Source organism: Sciurus carolinensis, chromosome 1 (assembly GCF_902686445.1).
Source record: "Sciurus carolinensis chromosome 1, mSciCar1.2, whole genome shotgun sequence".
Lineage (NCBI taxonomy): Eukaryota > Metazoa > Chordata > Mammalia > Rodentia > Sciuridae > Sciurus > Sciurus carolinensis.
The window spans coordinates 168,658,390-168,671,844 of NC_062213.1; the positions used below are offsets into that span (position 1 = coordinate 168,658,390).

At 37.0% G+C, this 13,455-nt stretch overlaps 1 protein-coding gene across 2 annotated transcripts in view; it reads left to right on the top strand.

Moving 5' to 3' along the window:
* The first annotated feature begins 374 nt into the window (after positions 1 to 374).
* The window catches only part of Eps15 (epidermal growth factor receptor pathway substrate 15), a 132,184-nt gene continuing 119,103 nt past the window's right edge, over positions 375 to 13,455 (top strand). Inside the window, exon 1 of one of the 2 annotated variants that reach the window (XM_047549323.1) lies at positions 375 to 535. In XM_047549323.1, the coding sequence (XP_047405279.1) occupies positions 503 to 535 (33 nt within the window). In that variant the 5' untranslated portion in view covers positions 375 to 502. The remainder of the gene's footprint in view (positions 536 to 13,455) is intronic. The other variant, XM_047549330.1, reaches the window with a different exon arrangement.

Sequence of the window (13,455 nt, forward strand, 5' to 3'; positions counted from 1 at the left end):
AACAAAAACAAAAACGAAAGTATCTGGTACTGTGCCTGAAGTATATAAAGTACTATCATTATTTAGACTCGTTACCTCATTTAATCCTCAGAAGCCACATTAACTGTGGGTTCACTTTCTCCCATTTTTCAGAAGCAGAAGTTCAGAGTAGGTGACCTACCTTAAATTCACAGAACAATCTGGTGCCGCTTCTGTAGCCCGTCCGCCTTAACCTTATATCCGCGCCGGGTTTTCCCAGGCAGCTCAGGGCAAACTCTGGTCCCGCGGCTCCGACTCCGGTGCCAGGGTTTGGGCTCTGCCGCGGCCTGCTCGGGCCGGCGGGCGGGGCCAAGCGGGGCGGGGCGGGGGGTGAGGAGGGAAGTTGTCGAAGTTCGGGGAGACGCCCGCCCGCCGGCCGGCCCGCCCGCCCGTGCCTCGCCTACGGCCGCTCCCTCCGCCTCCTCCCCGCCCCAAGCCCCCGTCGCCCGTCCTTCCTTCCCCTCCCGTGCATGATGGAAACACCATGGCTGCGGCAGCCCAGCTCTCCCTGACACAGGTAACGCCGCCTGCCCGTCGCCAAGCTCGGCCGGCCGATGCCCCCGGCCCCCTCCCCCACCGCCCTCAGCTCCGCTGACCCGGGCAGCTGCTCGCGGCTCGCGCGCTGGGCTGCCGGTGCGTCCGAGCGAGAGCGTGTGCGTGACTGAGCCAGGGCGCCATCCCGAGCCGGAGCCGCGGCCGCGACCCCGCCCCGGGTCGGCCGGCGCCCCGGCCCCGCCCCGCGCGGCCCCCAGCCCAGCCCACCCCACCGCTCAGTGGACTCTGCCCCCCGCCGCTCCGCGGGTCCCGCTCTCACCCACCCAGGAAGTTTCCCCTTCCAGGCTAGACGCCCTCCAGGTGAGCTCCTGTTGAGCTCGCGCGGAGCAGCCTCACCCCCTGTCGCACGAGGCTCGCCCTCGGGACCGTCGGCAGCATTGCCTTCCCGAGCGGACGCACAGGCCCCCAAGCAGCCTTGACCCGCTGGAGTTAGACGGGAGCCCTACTTTTCCCCAGTAGTTCCCTCCAGTTAGCCCTGCTCCCAGTAAGTCGCATCCTACTCAAATACTCGTCTTGCTCGCCCCTTCCAGAATTAGGAATTCAGCCTCTTTTCCGCTCCTGATCAGGTTAACTTCTGAGTCAGACCCCTGATTCAGTCTTTTTCAACCAAGTTTACTTCCACTTCCACCCCGGCTGGGGTGGGGAGCTCTCACCTAATCGCTTGTCTGAGCGGATAATAGAGGAAACATCCTTTAGCAGGTGTAGCACTTTGGCTAGGCTTGGGGCAGGGAACGACCTAGCAGATCACTGTGTCCTGGGAGAATCTTCACCAAAACTTGTCCTCATGGTCTTGGCCTTTATGCTTGTGCTTCACAGAAAAACTCTTAACCATCATTTACTTAAGGAGCCTGGTTCCTCCCTCTTCGTAAAGAAAGCCAATTATAGTCTTCCCACGATGTCCAGGATGATGAGGTGCCAGACACCTGTTAGTCCTTTCCAGCTCTTCCGATTGAAACTCTCTTCAGCCTCACTTTCTCAGCTTGTTTTCTGCAAAGCTGATGGCCATATACTCCCTGACCTGAGCCCCCTTACCCTTCTTAGCTGCCTTGTGATATCTCCCTGCCATTTTGTTTCCTTGGCCTAGATTTTCTGGTGCTTCTGAGGCTTTAACCCTGGGATAGGGCATGCATTTGCGCAGTAGACTTTTTGTGTTATGATCAAGAGGCTTTGGGTGTTTTACCTAGCACTGTAGGATAGAGTGAGTGAAAGTCTTTTCTTTAGAAACCAGGACACACACATACATCCCTCAGGTAAAAATAACTACAGAACTTCAGTTTGCAAGAATTGTGTCTCATAAGTGAAGTCTGTTTCCCAGATTACTATTGTTTATTCTTTAAAAAAATATTTTTTTAAGTTTTAGACGGATACAATTACTTTATTTATTTTTACCTGGTGCTGAGGGTCGAACCCATTGTTTCACACGTGCTAGGCAAGTGTTCCCCCACTGAGCCACAACCCCAGCCCTTGTTTAATCTTTTTGACCCAAAAGTGGGGAAGAACCTTTAACATGGAATGTAATGGTTTAGTCTTGATCATGAATCTGTTTTGAAGGGTCCTTGTGAAACTCAAATTTGAGGAATGGAAAGGTTGACTTTGGGTGTTCACTTTCTACCATCTAGTTAGTGACTTGCATTGAACAAGATGCCTGTTGGCAAGCTGTTGATTTCTGGCTCTGTTGGCTAATTCTGGCAGGAGTTTTCCTCTCTTGAAGATTTTATTCTCTTGAAGGCTTCTGTAGAATTGCTTCTCAGATGTGAGCATATTTTATTTTCTCCCTGGCTAATACTATGTTTTTAGTGGTCTGTAAAATATCATTCATCTCTGGAGATTTGCTTCAGGCTCCCTCAGTTTTATAGTAACTTAAATAATTTACATATGTTCTTGTGGTTATATATGTTTAGGTATTAACATGTACCCAGAGTAAATATAGAATCAGTAGTATTGGCTTTCAGTATCTTATATCTGAGAGAACATACAATAGTGGTTAATTATTGATAATTCATATAATTCAATTTAGAGTATTTGGATCTTTAGACACTAAGAGGCAATATGATTATATCATAAAGGCATAGGAAAAAAGAACCTTCCCAGTTAATATTTCCTAATGTGCCTCCTTGTTTTTTCCAAATTTAGCAAATTTGTGATTTTTAATTTTAATTTTTAAAAATTAGTTAATTTTTAAAGACTGAGTCTAATAAACTTAGATAACAATGCAAACTGGTTTCACATTCAATATTGATTAGCTCATGCCAGCACACACTTATACATGTGCATATTCAAATGAGAGATTCTTCAGGGCAGGGACACCTTTTATATTTTTAATTTTTGTTCTTTATGGTGGTCTTGCTATATGGCCCAGACTGGCCTGAAGCCCTTGAGCTCTAGCAATCTGTCTGCCTCAGCCTTTCAAGTAGGTGGGATTACAGATGTGTGCCACCTGATAGGCAAGGAACAACTTTTAGTTCATCTCTTTCCTCCATTGACTATCTGGAACAAAGTGATGAATAACTATTATGTGAATGACTGAAAATTCTAATAAGGCTGTATTATAGTTATGAAGACTAAACAGGTGCCAAAGTTAGTTTTTGCTTTTGATCATGAGGTGATGATGGGTTTTGGAGCATTCATTATAGTCAACAAATATTTTTTAAGTATCTTATGTATAAGGCACTGTGTTGGGATTGTCTATAATTTTTTGGCTTTTATCAATCAAACAAAACTGACAGTTTGGGGGAGAATATGAAAAATGTTTTTTAGTTTATGCCTTCCTTTCTCTTTCCCTGCCTGCCATCCAGTCCTCCTACTCTACCCCCTGCCAAAATAAATGATGGAAATGATCTTATTTGGCTTCTAGAGATGATTAAATACTAGGTTAATGACCCATGAGTTCCCAAATCAACTTTTATAACAGTTAACCTTATAGCATTGGGTTATGTCTCAGTTTTCTTTTTGTCAATGTTGGGGATTCAGTCCGTGGCCTTGTGCATGCTAGGCAAGCTCTCTACCACTGAGCTACATTCCCAGCTCTTCAGTTTTCTTAAGTTTAAAATTTATTAAAATTATTATTATTTTTTGCTTATGGTGGTAGATTACAAAATATATATATATAATACTTTCTTTTTGAACTTTTCCAATTGCTCATTTTTTCTTGTATTCCTAATAGTAATATTACTATTAAGGTCTTTTTCCTTGTTACTATTTGAAGGAATTTACTTCACTTCATCTAATACTTCATTTTATAAATGAGGAAAGTAATTTACATAAACTAGTAATTGATAGATATGACATTTGAACCAAGATCTGTAATACTAAATACTTTCTCTTTTGTTATATTTCTTTGTGTATTAGATGCTTGGCATGTGCAATGCTCTTGTATTTTTTTCAGTATATGTCCCCCACCCCCCTTTTTGCTACAGAGAATTGAACCAAGGGACACTCTACCACTTGCAGGTGTGTGCCACCATGCCTGGCTCCTTTAATGGTATCTTGATAGAATTATGGGTGTGCAGTTAATGCTCTTGATTTTGTTTTTTATTAGTTAAAAAATTCTTAAATTGGAACTTAATGAAAAATCCTACTATTATAATGCTTTTTTAAAACATCGCAAGAGTGATATATCACTGTATTGCAGACAGTTTAGAAATTGGAGGGAAAACATTTCACGTAATTTCAGTTTCTGGTGTTTATTTTTAATTTAATTAAAAATACAGCATGTGTGCTGATAAACATCTTGCCTTACTGGTCTGTTTTAACAATTATGACAGTAAATACAGGGCAGAGTTTGGAAATTACAACATGTACTCAGAAGCAGAAAAGGAATATTTTATTCAACATGACAGATATTTGAGTTCCCACTATGGAAAAAGCACATTAATGATATTTTCATTTTTGCCTGTAATTATAGTTTATTCAGGAAGTTTCTGCTTCCTTTAGAGATATCTAACCATTCTCAAAAATGGCTTGGAATGTTCAGCACTTGGGAGTGGTTGCCATAGTTAAAATTAATTAGGAACAGTTGGGTTTATCCAGTAAAATTCTCCCAGGAATAATCTGAGAGTACATTCCTTCATTTTTCACTTTATTGCCAGACAGAATCCTTGTAACAGACTAACATGTAGTAGAAAAGATCACATATCCTTAGCAATGAATTATAGTTCATACTCTCGGCTCTCTAGTAGTCCGATGATAAGGGCTCAATCTACTTGCTTTTCAAGGTAACATAAAAACATTTAATATACTTATTTGTGAGTTTTGGGCCTAATTCAATTATAACTCCAGAAACCAAAAAAAGAAAACGGCCTATTGGAGAGATCTAGTAACTTGGAAAATTAGTAGAATAATAAATGTAAAAGTAGAGTTTATTAGACAAAACTCTGTGCTGGAATTTCCTTGTAAATTACTTGAACCCTCATCTACAATATAAGCCTTCATTAAAAATTGTGGGATGAGATATGGCTCAAGTGGTAAAGTACTTGCCTGGCATGTGTGAGGTACTGGGTTCGATCCTTAGCACCACACAAAAATAAATAAATAAAATAAAAGTATTGTGTCCATCTACAACTAAAAATTTTTTTAAAAAATTGTGTGTATTAGGAACTTTTAATAGTTTAAGGAATGTTGCAATTTGAATGCTGTTTTACAGTAAACAGCAAAAATTTTTTGTAGACAAATGATGTAACACAGTTAGGTTTGCATAGAAGAGACTGAAAGAAAAACACCAAGATTTTATAGTAGTATGGTTATCGTTATTTATCTTGTCTTCAACAGCATGTATTCTTTCTGTATTCAACTGATTTAGCATTTCTATATGACATTTTTGAAAATTACTCATTTAAATTGGGATCAATAAAAATTGAAATCAATAACTTAAAGTAAAACTATTCTGAAATTGCATCTACATTTAGATTTCATTTTACTTTCAAAAAAAAATTGTTACGGTACTGGAGATTGAACACGGGGCCTCATGCTTGCTTGTCAAGCATACTTCCATTTTAAACATTCTCATCTTTGGGTTTAGAGAAATTGGTCAGGGGAATGATAATAATTATTATAATTGGTTTGGAGAATTCACTTAGAAGGCTAATTTATAATTTTGTGGACTGCTTTATAATTTACAAAGCATTTTATGTTCTTTCATTTGATCTTATAATAACCAATGAACTAGGTTGTTATTATCATTGTTTTTAATTGGAGGATACTGAGACTCAGAATTTGTGACTTAAGTTTTATAGTCAGAAATTTTAAAAAGCCATCACGAATCTGTGTTTTTTTAAAAAAAGCAATACTAGTGAAAAGTCTTCCTTCCTTAGGTCCTTAGTCCTTTTCCCAGAGACAGCTATTCTTGCCAGTTTCTTGTGTATACTTTTTGTAATATTCTGTGTATATATGTGTGTATATATATATGTTTTTCATAGTTATATATACTGTGTGTGTGTATATACACACACACACTTTTGAGTAAGCTGCTTATTGTTTCACAGTTTAAAAAGATTATAAATTTGTTCTTTTCAGATATGCATGACAGTAGAATGTATTTTGACATATTATATATACATGGAGTATAACTTCCCATTCTTGTGGTTGTACATGATGTGGAGTTACACTGGTCCTGTATTCATATATGAACATAGGAAAGTTTTGTTTGATTGATTCTACTGTCTTTCCTATTCCCATGCCCCCTCCCTTCCCTTCATTCCCCTTTGTCTAATCCAATGAACTTCTATTCCCCAACCCTTTTATTTTGTTAGCATCTGCATATCAGAGACAACATTGGGTCTGTGGTTTTGGGGGATTGGCTTATTTTACTTAACGTGATAGTTTCCGGTTCCATCCATTTATTGGTAAATGCCATAATTTCATTCTTCTATGGCTGAGTAATATTCCATTGTGTATATGTACCACATTTTCTTTATCCATTCATCTGCTGAAGGGCACCTAGGTTGGTTCCATAGCTTAGCTTTCATGAATTGAGCTATTATAAACATTGATGTGGCTGTCACTAGAGTATGCTGATTTTAAGTCCTTTGGGTATATGCTAAGGCATTTTTCCACAGTTTATTCTTATTATTTTTAGCTTTTCTGATCTAGGAGATTGTTTAGCACATGTAGAGTTCCTCATTATCTTCAAAATTTCATGGTATTCCTATTTATGAATGTACTTCATTTATTCAACTAATCACCCAATGACACATATTTTTGTTTCCAGTCTTCTGTTAATGACAGTACTACAGTGAGCATTCTACATATCTGTGTGCCTATGTGTATGTGCATTAGTTTCTAGTAGGTGTAATATTTAGGTCAGAGGGCTTTCCCCCCCCCCCCCCCCGTACTGGGGATTGAACCCAGGGGTGCTTTTTATTTTTTATTTTGAGACAAGATCTCACCAAGTTGCTGAGGGTCTTGCTTAATTGCTAAGGCTGACCTCAAACTTGTGATCCTCCTGCTCTCAGCCTCCCGAGTCACTGGTATTATAGATGGGTGCCTCTGCACAGTTATTATCAAACATTTGATCATTGTTAATCTCATATGTAGAAATGACACTTCATTGTTTTAATGTGGCATTTCTTTAAATCATGGGTTAAGGTTTAACTTCTTTTCTTCAGCCATTTGTACTTTCTTTTTTTGTAAACTGCCTGTTTAGTACTTTTATGTGACCTCGTGTTGAGTTTGTATGTTTAGAAAATTTGCACTTTGCAAAATTCTTTACAATATTTTTTCTCTTTAAGATTTTCTGTTTATGACTTTTTTTTTAATGTCAAAGTTTTTTTTTTTTTTAAGTTGTAGATGGACACAATACCTTTATTTATTTATTTTTTAATGTGGTGCTGATTGAACCAGTGCCTTACATGTGCTTGGCAAGCACTCTACCACTGAGCTACAACTCCAGCCCTGGCATTTTTAGATAATGTATAAATATTTAGGTTTTGTTTATGTTTATAGTCTTTTTCTTCTGCCAAATCTAGATTTTTTCTTTTTTTTTTTTTACAGTACCCAAGATTGAATCCAGGGCCTCACACATGGTAGGGCAAGTACTTTATCATTGAGCTATATTTCTAGCCCCAAATCTAGATCTTTAAGTGTAAGGAGCAGAGGCAGAATAATATATCTGTAAGAACATTCTTATTCTGCCCCTGAATAGCTCTGTGATCTTGGGACACTTTTTTGAACCTCATAGACTCACTTATTTTGTGTGGTAAAAATAAATTATTGTGCCCTCTTCGGTATATTGTGATTACAAAATAAATTAATGAATGAATAAGGGCACAATGTAAGTACAGTTTTCCTGGTAGTTTTTAAATTTGTTATAAGTTGGTGTCATACCCTGTATCTGCACTCTGCTTTCCTATTAAATAAATGTGAAAACCCTGCCCTTCCCCACATTGGTACTTGGGATTGAACCTGGGAGGGCACTACCAACTGAGCTATACCCACAGCCCCCCCTCCCTTTTTTTTTTTTAAATTTTGTTTTTATGTTGTGGATGGACACAATACCATTACTTTATTTATTTATTTATATGTGGTGCTGCGGATTGAACCCAGGGCCTCACATGTGCTGGGCAAGTGCTCTACCACTGAGATACAGCCCCAACCTATCCCTTTTTAGCTTTTTTACTTATGTATTTATCATTCATTTATTTACTTGTTTTTTTTTTGTGCCAGGGATTGAACCCAGGGGTGCTTAATCATTGAGCCTCTTTGCCAGCCTTTTATTTTGAGACAGGGGATCTTGCTAATTTGCTTAGGGCCTTGCTAAGTTGTTGAGGCTATTTTTGAATTTGTGATCCTCCTGCTTCAGCCTCCTGAGCAGTGAGATTACAGGTGTGTGCCCAGCTTTTTTTTAAATTTTGCGATAGGGACTTGCTAAGTTGCCATGCTGGCCTTGAACTTCTGTTACTCCTGCTTCAGACTCTTGAGGAATTATGGGTGTGTATCACAGCACACAGAATTAATCTTCTGTATTACTTGCTCAGGCTTGTATTATAAGTGGTAGTTGAGATGTGAACCCTGGCATATCTGTTCTCCAAGGTACATTTTTTATGCTGCTGCTTGTAAACAGTTATTAACAATATTCCAGTCAAATTTAGGGATGAAAATAAACATTCACATGATATTATATTCCTCTATTGATGTATAAAAGAAACAACTATTCAGAGTGGGGGGGGCAAGGAGGGAGAAGAAATGAGAAAGAATATCAGAATAATAATAACTAATATTTGTTGAGTGCTTGTGGTGTATCAGGCACTATTTTCGGTAATCCTTACAACCTGGAAACTTTTGTTAATCATTACAAATTGATAATCTGATAATCCTTGGTATCCTTATTTACAAAAAGAGAAAGGGGAAACACTGAAGTAAAGCAATTTGTTCAAGGTCATAATGGTGCGAAGTGGTAGAGTCAGATTATAACCATTCAGCCTAAATAACTCAGATAGGAGGGGTGTGTGTGTGTGTGTGTGTGTGTGTGTATATACTGATGGTTGAATCCAGGAGCACTTTTACCACTGAGCTATATCCCCAGATGTTTTTGTGTTTTGAGATAGGGTCTCACTAAATTGCCTTGACTTATCTTAAATTTGCCATCCTCCCGCCTCAGCCTCCCAAATTGCTGGGATTACACCACTGTACCTGGTTTTAACAACTCAGATATAAATCGAATGAGTCTGTTGTTTGTTTCTTTTTTTTTTTTTTTTTTTTTTTTAGTATATATATATTTTTTTATTGTATACAAACGGGATACATGTTGTTTCTCTGTACATGGCGTAAGGCATATCATTTGTGTAATCATAAATTTACATAGGGTAAAGTTGTTTGATTCATTCTGCCATTTTTTCCCTTCCCCCCCTCCCCTCCCACCCCTCCCCTCCATCTATACTGTCCTTCCTTCCTCCATTCCTTCCCCCTCCCTAAACCCAACTCCAACTCCAACACTAACCCTTCCCACCCCCCATTATGTGTCATCATCCACTTATTAGCGATATCATTCTTCCTTTGGTTTTTTGAGATTGGCTTATCTCACTTAGCATGATATTCTCCAGTTTCATCCATTTGCCTGCAAATGCCATAATTTATCATTCTTTATGGCTGAGTAATATTCCATTGTATATATATACCACATTTTCTTTATCCATTCATCAATTGAAGGACATCTAGGTTGGTTCCACAATCTGGCTATTGTGAACTGAGCAGCTATGAACATTGATGTGGCTGTATTTTGAGGTGGGGGGTCTTCCTTTGTTGCATGGGTTGTTCTCAACTTCTGGGTGTAAGCCTTCCTCTCAAGTACTGGGAATATAAGCTTGTGTTACCATGTCTTTGAGTCTGTAATCTTTTTTTTTTTACCTATACTGGAGATTAAACCCAGGGGTGCTTAATCACTGAGCTACACCCCCAGTCCTTTATTATTTTTTTATTTTTTTGAGAGAGAGTCTTGCTAAGTTGCTTAGGGCCTTGCAAAGTTGCTGATTTTGGCCTTGAACTTGGGATCCTCCTGCCTCAGCCTCCTGAGTCTCTGGAATTACAGGTGTGTGCCACCTTGCCCTAATTGAGTCTGTAATTTTAAGGGCAAAATGATTCTGTCAGAACTGATTGTGGTACCAGTCCTTGATAAAATTGAATGTATGTTTTAGTCTCAAATGAAATGTATTTTCTTATGTGAAAATCAATTTAGAACATAGAACTCATCTATAGAAAGTGATGGTTGTACTACATTATAGTGGAGGGTTTTTTAAGGTGGTAGAAAGTTTTTACATTTTGCAGCCTCTTGAAATGTATTGCTTATGAAAACCTGAGCTTATCTAATGATTTGTACTTCTTGCCAATATTTACTTTTTTTTCATGGCTTTATTGAGGTAAAATAGAAGTACAATAAAATGCACATATTTGAAGTATGCAGTTTGATCAGTTTTGAAATGTGTTGACACATATGTAGCCAATACAATCAATATGAAAAGCATTTCCATTACTTTTTTTAAAATTTGAAATCATGTAGACTGTTTCCTGGATGACTTATTACATTAAAAATCAATACAGTGTGTCAAAATGCATTCTACTGTCATGTATAACTAATTAGAACAAATTTAAAAATTTTTAAAAGAAAAAGAAAAAAAAACACTTTAAGATATATAAACTCCACCCCCACATTTCAGCTATTTCAGAATTAAATGGCAAAAAAAAACCAAAAAAAACAACAAAAAAAAACCAAACAAACAAACAAACAAAAAAAAAGAATTAAATGGCACACTTATAAATATCTCACAGGTCAAAGAAGAAGCACAAGAAAAGTAAAAGTGCTTTAAACTAAGTGATAATAAAAGTTTTAAATACGAGACTCTGGGATGAAACAGTACTCAGATGAACATTTATAACTTAAAGTACTTGTATCAGAAAGAAGCTAGATTAACTAAAATTATTTTCAAATTAGGTAGTAGGAAGGAAAAATAAGAGTAGGAGCAGAAATACATGAAATAGAAAAGAAATAATACAGCTAAAAGTTGATAAAAATCAAACAAACCTAAGAAAAAAAGCAAGAACACAAAAATTAGTATCAATGGAAAGGGAGTTATCAAAACTACCCTTTAGATGCTAAAAATATATTAAGATAATATTACAATCGCATGCCAACATATGTGATAACTTACATAACATAGTTTGTATTAGAAAAGGATCTGTGTGCTGCTGAAAAGAAAAGTGTATTCAGTTATTGATGGATGACGTTCTATATATGTCTGTTAAGTCTAAATTATCAATTGTTTTTTTAGTTCTGTAGCTTTTTTATTTAGTTTTTATTTGGAGGATCTATCCAGTGGTGACCGAGGCATGTTAAAGTTATCCAGTATTATTGTGTTGTGGTCTACTTGTTCTTGAAATTGAAAATGGTTTGTTTGATGTATGTAGATGCTCCATTGGGGCATAAATATTTATGATTGTTATCTTGTTGTGTTATAGGAACTATAACAGTAACTTAAACAGTATGAAATGGCCTTCATTGTCTCTTCTGATAACTGGCTTGAAGGCTACTTTATCTAATATGGGGATAAAACCCCTGCTTGTTTATGAGATCCATGTGAATATGTTGCCAGTATTTACTTTTAATCTTATATACCTTTTGAGTTCCTTCAGTATTTTACTGCTGAAAATGATAGCATGTATTAGAGAGAAATTCCCTAAGAAACAAATATATTATTAAATAAAACCTAGAACCGCTATTTCTAAAGATTTGTGATGTTTCAGATATGGTCATTTTTGAAAACTAGAATAAAATAATTGGAGATCTTGGGCTTTAAAGTCAGAATATCTTATCTTAATTGATAATTTTAGTTATTTATGGAGATACTAATTTTTATGAAATGTTGCATTTAATTTTGATAAATAACTGATTAAGAATTTCATATTATATTCTACTGGTGTAATATAGATATATCATTATGTATTAAAAATAATAATAATGCTTTTTTGGTGCGATAAGTACTATGATGAAGGAGTAACCTGTGATTATGATGGAATTTTTTGTAGTAATTTAGTTTTTAATTTTAAAGATGTTTTACAGTATCCAAGGTTGATTATATAGATGACTTCTTAAGTCATACTTAGGACAACAACAGGGCTAGGGACATAGCTCAGTGGTCGATTGCTTGCCTAACACGTACAGGGTACAGGGCCCTGAGTTTGATCCCTAGTAAAGCAAAAAAAAAAAAAAGACATTTGATTCAAAGCATGTTTGATTCAAGTCAGTTTTCTTATGTTTTATTTTTTGTTTTTGAACTTTGAGTCAGGACATTAGAGAGGGGGTTCAAGGACAGATTTAAAAAGACCTGTCACCTGCAGTATGACAACTATTCACATAATTTTTATAGTTTATTAAGTATTGTAACTGATTTAAAGATGATTTAAAGTATACATGAGGATGTGTGGGGGATATATGCAAATACTGCACCATTGTACTAGGAATGTAGCTCAGTGATAAAGCAGTTGGTTAGCTTGTGCAAGACCCTGGGTTGGATCCCCAGAACTGCAACCACCTCCCCTGTTCACAGCCCCCCAGAACGAAACAAAACAAAAACACCATTTTACATAAGGGACTAGAGCATTGCAGATTTTGGTATGGTCAGGGCATCCTAGAAATAATTCCTTAGGGATATCAAGGGACACTGTACTTTGTTAGTATAAAGGAGACAATTAGTAAATAGAATTGCTTATTATTGATATTTATATACAGAATTCAAATAAGTATTCTTTTAAATGTTTCTCATTTCCGAAGTTCTTTACTCATTAAAGAAAACTTGAAGCATGCAGAAAAACAGTTTTTAGATGTTAGGTTTTTAAAACAATTTTTTTCCCAATTATATGGTTTTTATATATATGACTGTGATCACATGTTCACACACATATACACATATATGTATAATTTTCTTTTTTTTTTTTTTTTTTTTTTTGGTACTGGGGGTGAGCTATATATCCAGACCTTTTTGTTTTTGACTTTTAAGACAGGGTCTCCCAAAATTGCTGAGGCTGGCCTTGAACTTTCTCAAACTCCTGAGTTGCTGGGATTATTGGCATGCCCCCCCCCTCCCCCCCTGCCCCAGCTATATTCTGTTTTCTGTAACTTAACATTATAGGTATACTCCTTCGTGGTCTTCTTAAGCATCTTTTTTCATCTTTGAATCATATCATCGATTAGGTGTTACATACCTTAGTTAATTAAGCCTTTATGTGTATATTTTATATCAGTTATTATTAATACTACTGCAAGTAACCTTTGATATACACTTGCTGACTTTTCTGTGGAATTGTATGTGCTACTTTCTATATAATTAATTAATTTTTCTACGTAGACCTTTGAGTTTTGAAATCAAATTAGTGGTTTTTTAGTTTATATTTTTAAGA